Below are 21,251 nucleotides of genomic sequence, written 5' to 3' on the forward strand. Positions count from 1 at the left end.
ATCGAAGGTGCTCTGAAATCTTAGTGCAAAAAATAATAATGGAAATGAAAAAAGCAAACACTTGATATTCTCTTTGCATTTTTCTTTGGGTGTGTGTCATCATCACTCATCAAACTACGACCATCATTTTTTAAAGGAAGAAGCCCTCCTGCTTTTAAATGTCACAAATTATCTTGATTTCTTGATATCTTCCTCGGCATTCATAAATCATAATCCATGGCATAGCTGGCCTGTTCATGTTCACTTCCCTCGATGTAATGATCAGAATTTCATTGCCAATCCATTGTTCGGCACTCCACACCCTAAGCTGGGTTAAAAAAAGGGATAAAACCATTCTATATACAAATGCTAAATCGGTATAATATGAAACTGCATTCAAGACGTATATATAAATCAAATCAGTAGAAATACTCCACGTCTTGGCTCGAAATCGGAAAGGTACCTATCCAAACACAACCACCGGGTGAGACCCATCTAAACCACTCTTCATCCATCCCAGGTGGGCCAAGGTAACGAGATTTTCAGAACCATCGGTGCATCGCAGCACCTGAGTCAGCGGTCACGAGTGATAGTTCTACCTGTACCAAAGCACCAGAAGTCACTGAGAAAATGACCCCACAGCACATTCGGTCCACAGGTCAGGAACTCATTACCCACTTTAAGCCCGACCAATCCAAAGCAAGCTATCCAGAAACCCAGGTTAAACCGCTACGGAGGACTCCCTTAACTAAAACACGAAAGTATCCTTTGTGACCTTGAGAAATCAAAATGACAAATGGCCCCAGAATTAGCTGGGTCCCGAATGTCATTGTTGTTGCCCAGGGCGAACGAGGCCCACTGTACTGTGGCCGCTAAACAAGCGCTTAAATACCCCGCCGCACAAAAGCTTCAATCTGGACTACTACTCCTAGTGGTAGTAATCGTTTTAATTTCAAATCGCCTTCCTCGCTTCCCCTTTCCGCCTCCTCCCACCAAATCTAGGGTTTCCTGCCAAAAATCTCCCGGCCGCCGGCGAGAATGTCGGCCAGCGCCGAGCCCGAGAAGGCCGCCGCCGCTGCCGCCACCGAAGGCGAGGAGAAGGCGGAGGCCAAGGACGGCGGCTCCGGCGGGGAGCTGCTGTACTGCGGCGCGACGGTCAGGACCATGGGTCAGAAGGCGGTGGGCGGGGGGATCCAGGGCAACCTGCTGTCCCCGTCGCGGCTGAGGCCGCTTGTCGGCGTGGACATTCGCTCCGTCGCCTCAGGCTGCAGTGAGTCTCCCTTCGCTTCCTGTCCGTGCCTGTGATGGTGTCCTACTGGCGCCTGCTTATGCCTTTGAAATGTTTGAATGGATTGGTTGGTGATTAGAGATGCGTGGGTGTGGAATGAGGGGAAATAGAATTGGCCTCTGGCCATACTGTTTAAGAGATTGTCCGTGGGTGCTCAGGGGTTAGGTTATTCTGGAACGCTGCCATTATGTTAGGCTTTAGCTAGTTGATGCTGCAAATGGCTTCATAACGATATATAGGTCATTTTCAGTAAACATCAATATGATTGTTATTTTGGGGTTGTTCTGGGCGCGTGCCTGAAATGAATCGTGCCCCAAAAGCAGTCATTGTGACTGAATTTTCCATCACGTATCCTTGGGGTGAGTTTTCCAAGTGTTTAAACTATGACCTATTTGAGATACCGCACATAACAATGAGTTTTAGGTATAGTGTTTAAACTTATCTGAGACAACACACACGATAAATCATGTGAATTACTTGAGAAGGAGCACATAGCTCATAGAAATTATGTTATTACCCTTTTTCACAAACACTACTCATATTTCCCTAAAAAAAACATTACTCATATAAAATATATAACAGGAAATGACACATTGAATTTTCTCCATGTATGCGGTCATGTCTCATGTGGGCACTATATCGCTGCAAGACCTATGGTTAGAGATGGCTAGGTGCCTAGGCACATGAGTTTGGTTTATGTAAGGCTGCAGAACCCTAGTTGATTAGGGTGATACTCCTTGCCCAATAAGTTAGGTCTCTTTGGAGTCAAGAAAACTAGGTCCGTGCCATCTAATACGTGTTCCCTCCCATCCGCCCCCAAACCCACTCCCTCTGACATGTGTTGACTTCCTGATGCCGCGGCCTGGCTAGCGTGTGGTAAACAGCCACTAGGGTCTCAATCCTGAGTCTCTGATACCTTTGCCTTTTATTGATCTCACAATTTAATTCAAAGGTACTGTAGGGAAGTGCATAATCAAGGTAACTGCAGAAGGGTACAAACTGGATTTGCTCAACACTACACATTGCTCTGTGAGAACTAAACAGAAAGTGGAATAGCATAACATTCCTCCTTTCCATATTATAGAGCATATAGTTTTTCCCAAATACAAAGGAGGATTAGCGTTCACATGCAAATTATCTAATTAATCCTCTCGTTCACTGCATGCAGTGGCTCCTGCTCTTCATGGGTCCACTCGTTTCTGCTCTCTAAACGCGTACACTGCTGCATGTGGCCTAAGCGTCTTCTAATTTGGAGCGCCGCCAAAAAGTTATCCACCTAATTTCGTGGGAGGGAGGTAGTATAGAAACAAGTTAGTTATTTTATCGTCCCATGCTTGTTTTCCTTTTTTGTCATCCTTAGTTGCAATTTCTATCTTGTTGGCAGTTTTACATACTTGGGATTTGTACATACTTGTGCCCTTTGCTAATGATTTGCTATGTTTTGCTAGCGGCTTTCCATTGTGTTGCTTTGGGTGCTGATGGTCGTTGCTATACATGGGGTCGCAATGAGGTATAAATATGACTTCATAGTCGATTTTGTTTGGTTTGTTACTGAAAACTACTACTTTCTAGCAGAAGGGGCAGCTGGGGCATGGGGATACTGTTCAGCGTGACCTACCGACCATTGTTTCTGAACTATCGAAGTAAGATGATTGTCAGCAATACAAAATTCTGTATCTGCATGTTAATTGTGTTTAAAGGTGAGAAGTTTGCCTCAATGTGTTTTTAAATGCTAACGAGGTGCTGTTAGTTCCGCAGATATAAAATAATTAAAGCAAGTATTGGAAAAAATCATACTGTGGTTGTAACTGACGACGGAAAGGCCTTCTCATTTGGTCACAACAAATATGGACAACTGGGGACGGGATCCCTAAGGAATGGTGGGTACCTTAGACTTATTTATTTCTTCTGTTCGTTGACATGGCATCAGTATTGTACGTTTTTTGCGTGAAAAAATCATCTCTGCTTGTGCACTTATGCTATGTCTTCTTGGAGAATACTTGCTTTTTAAAGAACTTTTTCAACATGCCAGCTGCTACAATCCATTAGCGCTCTAAATAGTATCTCGTGTAATCTATTGCATATTCTTTGAATTTATGTTAAAAAGTGAAAGACATTCCAGAATTTCCTCTTACTCTTGCAATAAATTATGATTGATTGACACTTCTGACCTGTTCACTGGTACTATTTGCATCATGTATTTCAGCATATTAGTCTTTTAATAGTTGTTCAGGTATCTGGATGATAGACTTTCAGAATATTTTGGACAGCTTTTTTTCTCCTTTGCTTCTTACACTGCTCTTGCTTGTTGTACCTTTTGTTCTAATATTACTGCAGAAATCGAGACATTGCCAGTGCCCTGTCTTGTTACTGAAGTAACTGCTGCTGTCTGTGGTGGTGATTTTACTGTCTGGCTGTCATCTGTCGAGGGCTCTTCTATACTGTATGTTCTACTGAAGTTATGAAACTTAAAGATCTTCAACTGCTTTTGGTTGATATCTTCTTTCGCTGTAGTTAGTGGGTTTTGTTTGTCAGATTCTGAAACGGTGTTTTTAATTCTTCTGTACTATTCAGTACGGCAGGTCTTCCCCAGTATGGCCAACTTGGTCATGGAACCGACAACGAGGTTTGTTGCTACTCTGTAACACATCAAAATTGTCAATTTTATTTATTATCAATAATTGTGATTTATGCTATTGCAGTACAATACCAAGGATTCGTCAGTAAAGCTATCATATGATCCCCAGCCCCGTCCCAGGGCAATAGCTGTGTTGTCTGAGAAAACTATCGTCAAAGTTGCATGCGGAACAAATCATACAGGTTCTTTCTATTTTCTTGTATATTTTGAGTCTTGAGATTCACTAATATCTAAACTTTTCCTTTACTTGCATTGCAGTTGCAGTTGATTCAAGTGGTTTTGTCTACACGTATGTTCTTTATTCCTCATTTGTTTGACACAGTTAAAATTTCCAAATAGTTCATCCTCACCACTGTTTCTACATATACTGTACCGAGTCCCTTTTTGTTTTACATATACATGATCTCTTCAGGTCCCTGCTTTCTCTTTTCTAATACAGTTTTCTCTCTTTCTTTTTTTTTGCCAGATGGGGGTTTGGCGGATATGGAAGGTAATATATTCTTGTCCCGCATCTTGCTACAACCGTGATATATCTAACATTACTCATCTAGTCATCTGACTACTTGCTCATTACATAGGTTGGGCCACAGAGAACAGAAGGATGAGTGGCAACCTCGCCTCGTTGAAGTATTTCAAAAGAACAATGTTCTGCCTCCCAATGCTATTGTTTCAGCTGGTTCTGCCAGTTGTGCATGCACTGCTGGTATGATATAGCTATATCTGGTGCACAGACTATTTTATAATGCAATTTAGGGTATAAATCATTAGATTTTCATCATTGGTCTCTATCTTTAAAAATAATTAGGAACTACCAGTTTTGAGCTTGTAGACTGCCTAGTATACTACATCTACATGGCACAAACAGCTATTAGAAATACCTTACCTTGTGATTTAAGCTTGTATTCAGTTATGTTCTGTCCTAAGCTCGAATATTCTCTGTGATTGCATACCACATTATTGATATACCTTAAACTATGTCAACCAGATTGGTGTTGATTTGTGCATTTAGGGTTACAACGACACTATCAATTATTGGTTGTTTTGTTTGATTATTAGGTGGCGGACAGTTGTATATGTGGGGAAAGATGAAGAATACAGGCGATGATTGGATGTATCCAAAGCCACTAATGGATTTAAGGTTCCTGCTAAACTAACCATAGTAATTCCAGTGATGATAGATGAGCAGTGAAATCGACATCAATACTTTCAGTTATTTACCTGTTGCAAGTGCAACAATTGGCTACATGTTGAAATAGCACAATCCTAATTTATGTGTTTAATTGATGATTTGCTTGCTTCAGTGGTTGGAATATCCGCTGCATGGCTTCTGGTAACATGCACCACGTTGTTGGTGCAGATGATTCTTGCATAAGCTGGGGCGCTGCCCAATATGGGGAGCTCGGTTATGGCCCTAATGGACAAAAGTATGTATAATTAAAATTCCAGCCTAGAAAAATTTCGACCATTATTGCTATCTTACAAGTTATTGCTATGCATTACCATGTGATATAGGTCATCTGCGAATCCTAAAAAGGTTGACAGTCTTGAAGGCATGCATGTTACAAGGTCATTGCACTAAATTGATATTATATCGAGTTGCATCTCCTGTTAGTACTATAGTCAATATTAAGTCGAGAACACTTTCTGCAGTGTTGGTTGTGGATATGGAATGTCTCTGATTATTGTGGACAGAGCAAAGATTGGCGATAAGCTTGATGAGGTAACTTTATATGCTTTCATGCATGAACTTCTTTTTTTGCCTATTTAGAGTTACTAAGAGTTTAAAATTCAATGCCAATTTCTGTACCAGTATGCTGTGACGTGTTTTCGTATCTAAAGTATCATGTATTCTACACCGTATATTAGATCTTATGCACCGCATTTGAATTCTAGGAACTTTCTTTTGGCCCTGCAGTCTGAAAGGTGAGCTATGCTTTACTAACATGCAACACTTGTCCTCAACAGACAAATTAGCATGTTAGTAATACACCCAGGTGATCTAAATATGATGAAGTAAGCTGGGTGGTTACAGTGACACAAAACTTGTTGCTCATGTCGATCCATTCACATAATTTCTTCTTAGACGGTGTGTTCTACCTTATGCCTGTGTAGTTTGCACCTGTCTCTGTTTGGCCATTTCTTGTAGTTGTAGTGCTTAGAATAATGATAAGGACTTTAACACCCAGCATCTGTGGTTAGTTTACAACCTCACAAATATGAATGTGCTATTGCATTCTTTTGTTACCCAGCTAATATATGATCACATGTTTTTCTTGTCTCAGCTGGATATTTATGACGGTGAAACCTCCACTCAAGGTTAGCATTGATCTTATTTTGTTTCACGGTGATTAAAAATGCATTGTTCTGCAAGCCTGAATATTATAGTGGTTAAATGAAATCCTATTTGTTTTGATTTGATCTCTTACAAGGAAAGTTTACCTTTGTTTTCTTATATTTCCTTTCTTATCACATAATTAACTATCTTATCAAATAATTATTTCTGCTTAGTTTTATTTGTTAGTTAGTAACTTTATCAATTTAAATGCTTTGATCTCAAGAACCTGACAACTGTCTGGTGCATAATGATCTTTATATTTCTTTCGTCATTGTGAGTACGTAGCATGGATGTCAAGCACCAGAACTTTAGAGATATGAATTCTGGACCTTCATCTCATTAACTTCAATACCTTGTCAGTGGCACCTTGATTGGCCAGCCGTGATATGGAGGACCATGACAGAAATGCCATGTTTGTCAGCAGTATAACACTAGAAAGTGTAACTGCATGTGTGTTGGTTGGTATGACGTTTGACAACACTAGCCTCCTGTTGCACTGAATAAGTGAATATGCTTTCATATGAAAGCAATATCCAATATGATGTTTGACAACACTAGCCTTCTTGATTAGTATGGTCCATTCAAGTACTTCTTCAGTAAAAATTATATTGGATATTGCTTTCATATTTAGATGTAATGATTTATCTAGTACTCTGTATTTTTTAAAGCTCAATTTTTTACCAATCTCTGTAATGTCAATGTATTCAAGATCTTGGTTTTGTGGCCATCTTACCGAATTCACAAAATACAATGTTAAAATGCTTACCATGTCTTTTACTATCCTGTTATTCACCCCTGCTCACGGATGGTTTTCGACTGTTCACTGCAGTAGAAGAGAGAGTAGAAGCAAAGGTAACCAAGAAGGCATCTGCTAGCACCAATTCACGGTCCAATAAGCGTAAGAAAAACAATAACCTTTCTGAATCAGAAGAGGATGAGGACGAAGATGACAGCGAAGATGATGAAAATGGAGTAGTAAAGGGCACGAAGGGTGGGCGTGGCCGCAAACCATCTAATAGGGGGAGAGGAAGGGGAGCGAAAAAGGCCACTCCGGATCCAAAGCCATCTGGAAGGGGCAGAGGCCGCCCGAAGAAAACTGAGAGCCCTCCGCAGAAAGCTGAAAGCTCAGGGCGAGGTGCGAAGAGAGGCCGAGGGAGACCTCGCAAGTGATGGTCTAAACCTTGGCAAATCTTTTGTTGAGATCAGATCAAGTGATCTCTAACACCTGATGTGATCCAGCCCAGCCATTTGAGAGTACTCATTTCTTAGCAATGCCCACTCTCACTCTTTCTGACTGCCTGTAATTCAAAGGAATGTCTTCCGAATGTAGTACCTTGTGATTATGAATCTGGAATGTTAACTTCTAAAACAGCATCATTTATTGGTCATTCTGAGTGAATTCTTCTACCCAATCATATGGAACCCTCCCAAAAGCAGTTTATGCCTATCTCTAGCATCAGTGATTCAGAGCCTTCGGAACAAGGTTTTGATGCCCAAATTTTCCTGATACTGCCAGGTATGCCATATCTCATTGCCACCATCTGGTTTTGGACTAATCCATTGGAAATGCCAATGCAGGTTGCGTTATCTAAACATCGTACAGATGGTCCTATATGTTGGTGGTGGCTCAACTCCGAGACTAACTGAGCCTATCAAGCTTTGCAGGTTTGTCGTCCTGCGCCAGCTTTATTCGCTCAGGACCAGATCGAATCAGGGCTCACTGTAACCATCTTTGGCTCCCTTGTAGTAGTACCCTGCAGGGCATTATCATTCAGTTTGCATTCATCTTCTTCCAGTACCACTAGTATAATTAGCATACGCAATCCTCTGAATCCACTCATGGCATATTCCAGTACCACTAGTACGTACTACACGATAAGGCAAGGCTTTGATGAAATCCAACCGTTGTATGTTCTCCGATTTTCCTTGCACATCTATAAATAAATGCATGTGTATACGGATCGAGTATAGCAGCTAGTGAGCAGCAACATGCGATGCGTCCCTGTCCCAATCGTCCAATTTATTCATTGGGCCATTGGATGCTGCCTGCGAGGACGATCGACGACAAGGAACAAGACGGACACTTGCATAAATAGTGCTGTGCTTGAAATCTTGCATATATACAAAATGGACCGCAATCCATCCATCCATCCATTATTCATACGAACGTTTCCACGTGTCCATGTGCTGCAAGGCTTGCTTCTTCCAGTGGCTCTGTAGCAACATGCATGTAGCGGTGGCAATGATGTGGAGCAGCTAAGGTCGGAAGCACGTGGCCTGCGTATCAAGGTACGTACTGGAAGGACTCACGATTGATTGACCACACAGCTAGCCCACAAGGCTATATGGTAAAATACTACTAGTAGAGATTATCTGACCAGGGCATGAATATGGAGTGGGTTGGATTTTCGAGGATTCTCCGGTCAAGATTACGTCTTAGAGCTTTATTGCCGCTTGGTTTTTATTGTCTAGGGTTCAAGTTGAACAAGGCTGCATAGGGGTCAATATAAGTTTTTCTCCATTTTTATTTGAATCATCATATTTGATTACGTACAAAACGAATTATTAACTGGAGTGTGAGCTTCAAATGTGGCAAATACAAAATTAAGGGCAACCAATCGTGACAAGACATTTATTAACACATCGTACCAAATGAGTTTCGGCTGCCTTGTCTGAATCGCCACAATCTGTCCTCCGGTAGACAATACTCAACTCAACGGTCATGTCAAGACAGAGTGTAGTATATGCTCAACTTCCATTGCGTTGCTTGGCGCAATGTAGCTAGCTAGCACTAGCACATGAGCAACTTCTAATCTCTTCTATGGTAGCTAGGGTGTGGTTTACATCATGCTGGAATATGCTGTCAAAACAATTAATTAGGCGGCACAGATAGGAAAGACACACGGCCTGAGAGAGACGGCTCTCTCTTATCTAACAGAAAATAAAAGGGGGAAACAAGAATGGAAATTGCATCCATAAACAAGTAGTACCAAATTAGGTGAGGTCTCCTTATCCATACACAGGAAGAAAAGAAGAAGAAAAGAGGTGAAGCCTCCTTGTCCTCGTGCTAGTTATTGAGGGCAAAAGTCACTCCCGGATTAGAGCTACCCAGCTAACACTAGCTGTCATTTTCAGTTCTTCCCATTTCTTCAAGATTCCTAGATGCTAAGCTATCTTGTCATATGGATTGTTGTTTTCTTCAGCTAAGTCCTGCTATTCACTTGGCTTACAATATATGGAGCAGAGATTGGTATCACCTTAATTGGACCATTGGGACTGTATCCACTTGTGTAACTTGTCCTATCCATGTGCATCGCCTTAAGTTAGTAAAACCAACCTATCTTTTGTTTTGATCTATAAAAAAAGCTATTGTTTGGTTGTTTGTGGTGCCATCTGCTGTCCTTTATATAAATTCAGTGTCATTAACTGCATCGTGTTTTCCTCCAATAAGAAAATAATAAATTGCATTACATGCACTAGATTTCATTACTGCCATTCATGGTTCTGAAGAGAAAGAGTGATACTTCATGGGATGAGGTACCAAGAGGCAAATAGGATTAATTAGGAACTATCACATGTTCAGTTGTTCTTGAGTCAGCATCAGTGCCTGTGTGGGATTAGCTGACTTCTCACCTGGAAAAATTGAACAACTCAATGGACATCAGCTATAATCATAAGTTTCTAATTTTCATGAGAAATGCAAGAAACTTATAATTATTCTCCAGCATACGTAAATAAGATAAGCAGTACCTCTCCCTAGAAACAGTTAATTATCTACACCATGAACAGAAAATTTTCTCAACTAACAGATAGAACACCCCACCTAAAGCTGTTCTGCTACCATTGGGTCTTCCTGATAAACTAGCAATCTGATTTGAAATCGAAGCTCGACCTCTTCTTATCAACTATTGTTCAATTAGCCCTCCTTTCTGTTAATACATCATTTCATTTCTGCTGAAATTTTCTTCTTAAGACTTCACTAATTAATTGTTTGAAGAATAATCCTGATTTGACCTTTCATGAGTGATTCATGAAAGTACATAACGTAGAACAGCACATCAAGTGGATTTTTTCCTCTTGGCCCCAGCTTCAGGAAGGCTTGGTAGGTAGGTTTGACACATGTATCCTGGATTGAGCTGGCATTCATCTGCCTTTACAAGTGAAAGCATCCAAATAATCGCATCGCATATTTGCATTAATCTTTTCTTTTTGTACATGGCATTAGTATATTAGGATAGTTTTGCTATCCCATCATTGCCAACAAGGATCCAGATCAGTAGATTAGGTGGTGTTTAGCAGCAATCGTACAACCGTTCATGCATGTGCATCGGTTGTTAATTATAGTCCTAATCACATTTATGCCAATATATATGGAAAATGCTGTACCTACTCTTAAGCATGGCTTAAAAAGAATAGGAAATCAAACCATTTATTTTCCACTTTTGTTCTTCCATATTTCGGCCGTTATTCCGGCAATAAATAACCCGTTCATGGTTGTGATCATATATTTAGTCCTGCAATTTTAGAAACATTTATGAAACAGTTTCTTTTATAATGATATAGCAATTATGCATGTGCTTTAATTTTTGCCTTGAAATTTTCTTATGTATGTGCTACTGCTGCCCAGATGAGTGGACCTAGTTCTAGTTGGGCACCAATTGCCATAGGATCTCATCCTTCTCAGATGGCAAGCAGTCACTCTGAACCAGTCCCCTCAGATGGCCTGTGCCCCCTCTCAAGCCTGCTCTTTTTCCTCCACAAGCAACATGGAGTAGCCTGTCACTGCCTCCCAACTCTCTGACAGTGACATCCCATTTGGCCCCTAATTAACTAATTAATCGACCATTCAATCAATTAACCACCTTCAAGCTAGAATGAACCAGCAAACCAACAACAAACCTTAACCCAATTATGCTCCATCAGAAGGGATTTGAGCTATCGATCTGGTCCATCCAAGCACGAGCAAATCGAGTCGAGCATGACATGCTGTTCTCTCTGCCTCCCCAATCACTGTTGTCTGCTTCTCAAACAAGCAACCCATTGTTGCAAAGAGGAGAAAAGAGGAGAGAAATAAAGATGGTGGTGTGTGGTGTGCCCCCTTGTGCTGGGCAGGCAGGCATGACTTTTGTTATCCATGGGAGATACGCTTTGCTCCTTTAGTCCTTGCTTTTATGTGTTTAAACAAATGCGGAAGAAGATGCATGAGAGGACAGTGGCCTTTAGCTTCTTCCTTTCTTGCATAGCCTACCAGCTAGGTGAAACATCTGCATTTGATCTTGATGCAGATCACAAGAAATTGTTTTTTTTTCCGTCTTCATCAGTTTACTTCCTAGCGTTTTAAAGCTAGCGAATTTTGCATTTGATCTTCTTGTGATCAGGATCTAGCTAATAATGTTGTCAGGTAGTACAAAATCAATGTGAAAAATGCATGATCCATGGTCATAACCATTCCTAACAGACGTTGACTGAGGACTAGTTTAAGATCAAGTACTAGTACTACGAAACAAGAAAAAGGATTATGACAGAAACAAAAGCGAACAAACCGTGGTGTAGGTGTACGTACGTTTGCATATTGCATTGCATGGATCCGATGCCTGGTGTTAGTTTTAGCACCTCGAACCACAGTACTGCTCCCTCCGTCACATGTCAAGTGACTCAAATTTGTTTAAATATGAACGTATTTATATACTAAAGTACGTCTAGATACATTTAATAAAAAATTATTTAATATAAGACGGAAAAAGTATTAGCGAAGTTGATCAATAAGTTTTTCAAAGAGAGTGAGAAGAGGAGGAGGAGAAGAGGGTTACCGGAAAATGTCTCTAGCTTGTACCTGTCCTGCAGTGGTATAGATGGAAAGAAAAGATGATAATGTCGTTACAGCTGCACGTGGCTGTAACGTGCGTCGTCGCCGGCCAGCCCGGGGGATAGATAGAGAGGGGCTGGCTGAGTGGCTGTGGCTGGCAGTAATTTAGTGGCGAGCTAGCTATACGTGTCCACGTGAGAAAGGCACGTGCCGGCGTGGGGCCCACTGGCAGACGGACGACGTTGCGCACGTGGCCCACTTTGCTCGGGCTCACATGTCCACCAGGCAGAGGCAGGCAGCGTAGGCCCTGGCTCCCATCCCATCCGACTGCCGGTCACCGGTTAACTGTGACAACATGCGAGTAGCAGATCACGGTACTATCTGTGTCGTAGAGAGAATCTTCTTTGTCATGTTGACGGTGAAATAGTTTATACAATATCGAGTGCGCTGTAATAACTGGCGAGGTTTTTAGTGCACGGGAAGTCGTGTGAGTAGATACTCTACCACAAGTATAGCAGTAAGAAAGCACGTATGAGGAGTATAAGACGGGGGAATTTATCCGGAGCAAACGGGTTGGGTGAATGATCTCGCCAATTTCCCTGCGTTGTTGGAACAGAACTCGGAATTTTCGCTGAAAGAAGGCCTCGTCATCCATCATTTTCCCTTCTTCCCCTGTGCTGCATGCAAAAGACACGCCAATCTCGCTGCTTTCCGAAGCGTCACCGTCACGTCATACGGTTCTCGGACCGAGATGAAAGAAGAGAGATCGTGGAACGAGACCGTGCCAGTGCGGCCCGGGCGTCAGAGGCGCGCAGCGCGAGTGCTGGCAGGCAGGCAGAGACAGCTCGTGCGAGTCAGTGAGGAGCAGCGTGGCTTGGCCGGTGCAGTGTGCTTGCAGTGCCTTTCTTTCTCCCCCGTGGTGCCTAGCCCTTTTTCCTTGGTTCTAACCGGATGACTGTGCGGGGTCTCCGGTTTCACGTGAAAACGCCAACGAAAAACGCTCCGGTCTCGCTCGCTCGGGTCGTTTCGCTTCTCTGGCTCCCGAGCACCTACCGACCCCAGCCCGACCCGAACGGATATGCTTTTAATTTCTCGTGCTAGCCCTTCCCTCCTGAGTCCTCCTCCTGGTGCTTCTCGCGCAATCGATCGACCCGGCCGCTCCGTCCGTTGTTGACACGGTACGTTGCTACTGCTGCCGGTCCCTGCCATCGTACTGCCCTGTGTCTTGCTTGCTGCTCTCCGAACCTTCACGTAGGTACGAGAAAGATCGAGGGAGGGAGAAGATCTCGACGGTCGCGTGCAGTGATCGATGGGTCAGATCGAGTGAGCATGTACGTCAAGGAGTGAAATGGTGTTTTTGTAGTGCGTACGGTAGGCGTCGTGTCTAGCTAGCTATACTACTCCGGCCAAGCTAGATAGTACTCTAGAATTCTAGGGCTTCTTTTTTGGATTCGATTCGACAGTCGGTGAATCCTAAAAAAAACGCAGGAACAAAGACAACACCGAATTGCATTGAAAATCCAGTATTAGAACATGGACTTGGGAGCGTCTATTTCTCGGTCCCATAAAAAATAGCAAAACTGTTTTTTTTTCAAAACGAGACGAATCGAAAATGCTACGATACGAAATCAGAAAAAGAAAAATAGCTACTTCAACGCAAGGGAAAACCACTAGTTAAAAAACATACATAATGTGAAAAATAACCTGGCTGGTACCTACCATTACAATCAACCAACTACATCTATTCTTACCCGAAACAAGCGCCAGGACTCGCAGACACTCACAACACACTATGGCCACATCGGTCTACTTCAGGGAGTGGCATGATTCGCAGGTATTCACGACACGCAGTACATATGTATTTTGTCTTTTTTTTATGAGGTACATGTATCTACTCACATACTGGAGCGTCTGTCGAAGATTGAATTTCATTGATTTCACAATTTGACGAAAATTACTACACAAGTCTTAGTTTGTGATACTCGCTCCGACCCATATTAATTGTCACCGATTTAGTACAAATTTGAACCAGTGACAAGTAAATTACGGCCATTGGTAGTACATCGTTTGATCTCGAAGTCGTGGAAATCCTTCGTTCCACTACAAAGTGGGCTTTAAAATTTTCAACTCTAATTCCTTTAAAGGACATCTGGTAAAATTTCCAAATTTACCAAACTCTATTTTAACTCAACTCAACTTAACTTAGTTAGGGAGAACACTGAAAGGAGGCGTTTATTTTGACATAAGTGAAAGGAGGCGGGTTGATTTTTCAAAGGAAGCCCGAACCCGAACGGCTGGAAATATAAAAACGGGCAGGCAAGGGCAGCGTGCAGGCGCAAGCAAACAAAGGCAGCCGCACAGAAGAAGAAACGGAAACAACCCGCAGCAGCAGCAGAAGTAGCGGCAGCTGCAGAAGCCGCCTCCTCTGCTCTATCCATCTCCAGTCCCAGACTCCCAGTCCAGAAACGCACACTCCCCTCCCACTGAGAGACTGACCGGCCGAGCGCAGCAGCGGCGGCCAGGCGAGCCGGATCCGCCCCCCACCATGACGAAGTCCAAGAACGGCTGCCTCAAGATCCTCGTCTGCGCCGGCGCCGGATCCGACCCCTCCGGCGCCTCCGACCCGGAAACCGACGCCCACGCCGACGAGGTAACTAGCTGGCGCCCTGCATCCATCCATCACACTGTATGCACCTTCCGTCGCCGCGCGCGTGTGCGCGCGCTGTTTGGCCAAGCTGTTTGCTTTTTCTTTGTTTCCTTTTTTGGGGGTTGTTGTTCGAGTTGTTGGTGCGTTTCGTTTCGTTTTGTTTTGTTTTCGGCAGATCTCGGTGGAAATGCGAGACGCGGGTGTAGGTAGATCTAGGGTTGATTCATGGCGGGGAGCGGGAAACGACCGCCAATTTGGGCAGATTTGCCAGCGATCCCCCGTGCTCTCTGTGTGTTTCCACTAGCTCACTTCATAGCTTCGCAGGGGCAAATTTTTGTTTTCAAAATTTGGTAGAGAGGTGTGGAGCTGTTCATGGATATTTTCCACACAAATTGACTGGTTTCCTCTTTTAAACATTGTTTCTCTCCATTTTACGCTAGCTGTAGGCTGTGCCATGTTGTCTGTCAGATAGGGATTAGGAGGTGGCTGTTTCTGTCCGTGTAGTCTCGATCCGACGCAGTATGGCAGCCACGGAAGGATCTGATGCCGGAGACTGCTGTGCCATGCTAGGCACAGTGCGTGCATTCACTGTGCATATATTGTCTCTTGGCCTGTGGCATCTGTTGTCCTTCTCAGCCGGGTTGATTTTTTTTCGCTAACCTTGTCCCCCCTGATTTGACATTTTTTGTTCTAACTTTTGGCTACTTTCCCCTACTGAGAAAATCATAGGGTGGATACAACTTGGCAAGTCCTGTAGTTGATCCTATCAGCTGGAAGGATCTCGGATTAAATCATCCACGTGTTATACCGGGAAATTCGCTCATTTCCAGAAATTACACACTAAAATGTGGTGGAAACGGGATCTGTTTTTTTTTACATGACAGCCTAGAGGACTAAAGTTGAATTATGTGTAACAACTAATAAACTTTTTTTTGGAGAACATTAAGCAAATTTAGTTCAACTTTAATAAATCAGTGGTGATAATGGACTGAAGATATTTTAGGACATAAATAATTGATTGGTTGAAGGTACACTACCAAATCTTAGACAAGAAGTTTACAAGGAAGCATCACATTGATTAACAAAACAAAACATATATAGTATAAAGCAATTAGTGTGCTGGTTTGATTCTAGTTACCGATGGTGACGAAGGAAGAGCGGTAACTTGTATTTATACCACTTCCTTTTATGCCTTTTTGGTTCCTGGTGTCCGAGTGTCCGAGTGTTTACTAATGGCTTTATCAACTAGATGGTTTCATACTAACGGCTGATCCGCATGTTGGCTACTGCAGAGCAAGGCCATATCAGATAAAAGCAGATGGAGCTTCCGTAGAAGGTCTACAAGGCATCGGGTTTTGAAGAACTCTGATATATCTGAGCCCGAAACTCTAAGTTCAAGCAAAGCAAAAGCTGAAATTGCTCCGAGCAACAATGTCTACTCTTCAACATACGCTTATGCCTCAGAGAAGCCCCTGCATCAAGAGAAGGCGGATGAAAAGATTCTGCATGAAGAGAAGCCAGATGAGAAGCCTCTACATGAAGAGAAATCCGATGAAAAGCCGATGGAGAAGCCAACTGAAAAGGCAGTTGACCAGATAATTGAGAAGTCAATTGAACAGCCAGATGAAAAGATAACTGAAACACCAAGTGAAGAACCAGCTGAAGCCGTATCTGAAGAAACAATTGAAGAGCCAACAGAAAAGGCTGTCGAGGAACTTGATCAAAAGCCGGATGAAAGTATCGCTATTTCATCAACTGAGCTGAAGCACGATGAGACTGCCTCTCTTATTTGCGAAAGCATTGCAGACCCTGAGGAAGATCATGTGGAGCCTGCCGCTGTTGTCATTCAGTCTGGCACCGGAACATACATTGTATGTCGCAATGCTTTATCACTTACCATTGCATTAACACTTTTACCGTTTAATGTTAATTACAAAGTTGACTGCAGGAAAATCAAGCACTATCAAATCATAAGGATCTTGTGAAACTGCAAGCTGTGATACGTGGGCATTTAGTCAGGCGGCAGGCTGCAGAATCATTACAATGCTTGCTTGCTATTGTCAAAGTGCAAGGCCTTGTCCGGGCTCATCAAGCACAACAATCAGCAGGAATGTTTGAGGTGATTAACAAAGTTCTATTTAAGATATTTTCATCATGACACATTATTCCTGCCTTCTTGCTACAAACACATTTACTATCACCTGCATTGCTTGTGGGAAGAATGTCATGGCATCAACGATAAGACAACATACTGTTTGTTGTTAGGACTTTGCAGATTTATACTGTTCAGACAGCACAAACTCTTCTGCTCCGGTTAGCTGAGTGAGGTTTAGACAAATTCAAGCTTTAATATTTTATGTGCATTCTTTTTCCAAGCTCTTTTATTAGCAACCCGAAAGCTGTCAATCTGTTGCTAATGTCGTGAAAATTAATATCATTCATTCAAGCCATGATTTGTTTTCATGCACTGTTCTCCTGGGATTTCCATGCTCTGCATCATAATTACTTTTGTTATAGATTCTCTTCCTCCGTGTCCCCGGTGCAAGAGGAACCTTATATTTACTGCTGAGTAGCACCCTTGCATAAACATTCCTCCAACCACGTTTTGCTTATTATTATTATTATGTTTTTTTAGGGCACGTTGGTCCGTTCTTCAAGTGAGAAATTGCTTCGTAATGGATTTGCTGTCAAGGTGAGATGAAATAACCCCTATCCACTAAGATTGCCATCTCATTATCTCTAGTTTGGTTCCTTGTGTTCACACTCTGTTGTCTTCTGCCAGCTCATGGACACCACCCCAACTTCAAAATCCATGAACATAAGATGCGATCCTTCTGGAACTGATGTTTCATGGAAATGGATGGAGAGGTGGACAACTCTGATTCTGCCAAGTACTGGAGGCAACTTCCTTGAGAATACTGAAGATAGTGGATTGGTAGTTGAAAAGATGGAAGAAGATGTGCACCATGAAGAAAAGGTTGTTCCTTTGGACTTGGACATGTCTTTTCCCAAGCCAGTGGCTGACGATGTGGAAGAAACACTGAGGCCATCTGATTCTAGTGCCTTGGAGGCTCCGGAATGCGTCCCAGAGGAAACCTCTGGGCTTGAAATCAAAGATGATTCTGTACCAGAGTTGATCGAAAAAATCAATGACGATGCTGAACAATTGGCCGATCCCAAGACAGACAGTGTTGTGGAGCAACCTTTTGAGTTCTATGGTGAACAGTCTACCAAAACTGTTCCATCCAGGGAACCTAACCCTCTTCCTGAGAAGTCAGAATCTTCCAGTGAGGATATTATGGATGCATATAAATCTGAGCAGACGTTGGAGATGGAAGGTAGAAGTTTCACAGGAAGAAAGTCCTGCAATCCAGCATTTGCTGCAGCACAGATGAAATTTGAAGAACTGACTTCAAATTCGACAGTCAGTAGGTCGAACAGTTCATCTTATCTGGATGGGCCAATCAAACCAAAGGTCCATACTCCCCGTTCGCAGGATGGTGCCTCACCCAAGCAAAATAGCGACACAAGCATGCCAGACAACACAGTTGGTCATGATGCTAAAATCATTGCTGCTTCAGAATGTGGAACTGAGATTTCAATTTCTTCTACACTTGACTCCCCAGATAGATCAGAAGCTGATGGTGGTGAGATTGTAATGGAGATTGGATCTCTTGGAGTTAGGAACTATGCCCCCGAGAATGCTAACAAAGATGCTCATGTTTTACATTCTGAAGCAAAGAACACTTCCCAAGGGGTCGTCCAGCCAGACAGTGAGCAAGAACTGAATGGCAATGTTGCTAACCCTGTCATTGCCACAGATCCTGTGCCTGAGCAAGCGCATGTTGTACTAGAAAAGCCAGATTTGCATGACCAAATAGAGAAATCTATAGAATCTTATGCTAAGTCACCCGAAGGAACTCCCATGAGCCGAACCACCTTTGCAGAATCTCATGGCACACCGTCAAGTGAGGTTTCTGTTAATACCAACAAGAGCAAGAGCAAAAAACCCAGGTCTCGTGTAAGCAGAAGATCACTGACTAGTCCAAGCAGCAATTCAGTAGGGCGAAGCAGCACAGATAATCTGTCAAAGGATTATAAACATTCAAAGAGAGAAGGCTCTGCCAAGGTTGCTAAGACTGACAATGTTGATCAAGAGCCTCGCATGAGCAACAGCACTCCATTGCCAAGTTACATGCAGTTCACAGAATCTGCAAGAGCAAAGGCGGCTGCTAGTCTATCCCCAAAGTTAAGCCCAGATGTACAAGACAACAACCCGAGGAAAAGGCATTCTTTGCCCATAACAAACGGTAAACAAGATACATCACCTCGTATGCAACGATCATCATCCCAAGCTCAGCAAAATGTGAAAAGCAACGTTGCTGTTCCGCAGAATCCTTCTGGTAAGTGCTATATTCTTCAGTACGCTTTACGCTATCTGATGTCTGTTTCTGTTTGGTTGTTTAGTCTTCAAGACATTTCACACCGAGCTATATGTTTTCTCAGGTTTACTTTAACATAATAGTCATTGAGCGTAGAATTTTTCATTTTACACACTGCTTATTGTTTCATAGATTAAATTGCACAAGAGGCCAGTAAAACTTTTGACCACTCTGCTTATTTAGGTTCTTAAACTTGAAATCTGAGAGGCCTACAAGAATTATGCTACCTTTATAATGGTGGTGTGGGGAATTCCTGAACATTATCCTATATTCCTATGCATTTTCTCCTCTCTTAAGTCGGTCCTGTGCTTTTGCTCAGAATGTAGAAGTACCACCGTGTTCTAGGTCTGTAGCTGTACTTGGATTGCCATTCAACAACCATACAAAACATGCACCATTCATAATGTATGTCTCTTTTAACAAATCTTCTGGTGTGCAGATAAGAGGTGGAATATATGATGGATTGTAACAAGGTGTCATCAAATATCTAGAAGCACTCATGAGATGACTCAGATACTTGCCTTTGTTTTCTCGCCGCACCGGGGCCCCTCTAATTCGTCAGTCGTTTCTTGTTATTTTTTGTCGCTTGGAATACTGAGGAGAGGAGTTGCAGCAGCTTCATATATGTACATTTGTTGGTTGTCATTGGTTGTGTTATTTGACTGATATAAATGATTTCTTTCTCCGTGTGTAATAGTATATCCTGCTTGACTTGTAATGCGACAGAAGTCCGGAGAGTGTGGATTTGGAAAAATGATCTGTTATATTTGTTGCTAATATCGAATGAGTTTTCATGCTGGTGTGGATGGATGGAATTCTCGATGTCAAAATTGTTGTTGATTTCTGCCGGAGAAGATTCCATCTAAAGAATCGTAACATTATAGCATTCATGGACAGCTGCTGCATTTACCAGGAAAGACCCTGTGCATTGAGCCGTAAGAATGGCATTGGCCCAGCATGCACCACTGGCGCCAAGATTTTGAGTGGGCGGTCCAATAGGCATTTTTTTACCGCAAATATAACATTGCTATAGTAATACTCCGTGTTCCGCACACCGTCAAGCGTCTTGCCTAGCATCCACCGAGAGTTGCTGGTCGCCGCTTCTTGTGCCGCTGAGCTCTTCACTGTCTAGGGTTTGCGAATTGGGAGAATGGCCGAACTTCTTTGTTCGAGTAACCGAGTCGAAAAGGTTGTGATTATATGGCTCGTATAAGGGAACGAATACATCGGCACGAGGAGAAGTCAAGAAGATACTGGCATGAACTTGAAACAACTGTGCTTGAGCGCGAACTGTAGTTTTTGTTTTCTAGATTAAATTACATAGAGCTATACTGCTAGATGGGCTTACGGTTCACCATGGAGATTGGCCGACAAGAATTACATGGGCCGTTCCGAGGCACTTTCGGCGCCGGCTGACGTTGGGCTCAAGTCTGTCTGGAAGACAAGATTGGCCCGTCCATGCATGCATGCAGCGTCGAGAGGTCCACGTGCAGTGCAGCGCGCCCACCGGACCCTACGTGTGGTGGGATCGACGATATCCGGCGGGCGTTCATTTCGACCGAAACCACAGTGTTTCCGTTGGAGATTGAACGTATGTATGTAATGTACAGTACCAGCAAGAACAGATTATTATAAAGCTGGGCGGAGCTGACATGGTTCAATTCGTGGGGTTGAGATATCGATAGCTTGTTGGGCCCTTAATTAGCTAGTCTCAGATATACCGTTGCTCTGTGTATGGTATACTCCGGCCAGTATATGGCAGGGTTGAGAAAACCATGCTGCGAGCGAGAGAAAGAGATCGAGACCGGGAGAGATCGATCGATGATCGCCGCAGCACCGCAACAGGCTAGCTTTCGCTCAAAAAAGAAAAATGCAAGAGGCTAGCAGCTAGAATGCTGAAGGCGCCGATAACAGATCCTATAGAGTTCCCGTACGTGGTTGGACGCGAGACACTACGGCTTGCATGCATTAGCTAGGCTTGAAAATGCCAAGGCACGTACGTATATTCGTACATAGATCGCGCCGGCCGGATGAAAACCAAGTACCGGAAAAGAGACCATGCAAGACGCAAGACTGTAGAATGTTCGGAGACATATACAACGCCAAACAACGAACA

General features: G+C 43.0%; 2 protein-coding genes across 2 annotated transcripts; both read left to right on the forward strand.

Annotated features, from left to right (window-relative positions):
• The first annotated feature begins 902 nt into the window (after positions 1–902).
• LOC100828048 (protein RCC2) lies at positions 903–7,655 on the forward strand. The gene is made up of 16 exons (XM_003580706.3): positions 903–1,249; positions 2,716–2,777; positions 2,843–2,910; positions 3,026–3,147; positions 3,605–3,710; positions 3,842–3,893; positions 3,970–4,087; positions 4,164–4,194; positions 4,372–4,395; positions 4,484–4,608; positions 4,962–5,043; positions 5,207–5,329; positions 5,418–5,471; positions 5,556–5,625; positions 6,188–6,221; positions 7,070–7,655. The coding sequence occupies exons 1-16, from the start codon at positions 1,018–1,020 to the stop codon at positions 7,408–7,410; spliced, it is 1,644 nt and encodes a 547-aa protein (XP_003580754.1). The 5' UTR covers positions 903–1,017; the 3' UTR covers positions 7,411–7,655.
• A 6,712-nt stretch (positions 7,656–14,367) lies between these two features.
• On the forward strand, positions 14,368–19,941 carry LOC100828351 (protein IQ-DOMAIN 32). The gene is made up of 6 exons (XM_003580707.4): positions 14,368–14,696; positions 15,986–16,564; positions 16,642–16,812; positions 17,329–17,385; positions 17,476–19,096; positions 19,575–19,941. The coding sequence occupies exons 1-6, from the start codon at positions 14,592–14,594 to the stop codon at positions 19,592–19,594; spliced, it is 2,553 nt and encodes an 850-aa protein (XP_003580755.1). The 5' UTR covers positions 14,368–14,591; the 3' UTR covers positions 19,595–19,941.
• Positions 19,942–21,251: the final 1,310 nt, after the last annotated feature.

Source organism: Brachypodium distachyon, chromosome 5 (genome assembly GCF_000005505.3).
Source record: "Brachypodium distachyon strain Bd21 chromosome 5, Brachypodium_distachyon_v3.0, whole genome shotgun sequence".
In the NCBI taxonomy this organism is placed as follows: Eukaryota; Viridiplantae; Streptophyta; class Magnoliopsida; order Poales; family Poaceae; genus Brachypodium; species Brachypodium distachyon.

Bases quoted from the DNA above. Each gene is read 5' to 3' on its own strand.
- LOC100828048 (XM_003580706.3), top strand. From the start codon at position 1,018: ATGTCGGCCAGCGCCGAGCCCGAGAAGGCCGCCGCCGCTGCCGCCACC. The intron at 1,250-2,715 runs GTGAGTCTCCCT...ATGTTTTGCTAG, and splicing joins CTCCGTCGCCTCAGGCTGCA to CGGCTTTCCATTGTGTTGCT. The intron at 4,195-4,371 runs GTATGTTCTTTA...TTTTTTTGCCAG, and splicing joins TCAAGTGGTTTTGTCTACAC to ATGGGGGTTTGGCGGATATG.
- LOC100828351 (XM_003580707.4), top strand. From the start codon at position 14,592: ATGACGAAGTCCAAGAACGGCTGCCTCAAGATCCTCGTCTGCGCCGGC. The intron at 14,697-15,985 runs GTAACTAGCTGG...TGGCTACTGCAG, and splicing joins CCGACGCCCACGCCGACGAG to AGCAAGGCCATATCAGATAA. The intron at 16,813-17,328 runs GTGATTAACAAA...ATGTTTTTTTAG, and splicing joins AATCAGCAGGAATGTTTGAG to GGCACGTTGGTCCGTTCTTC.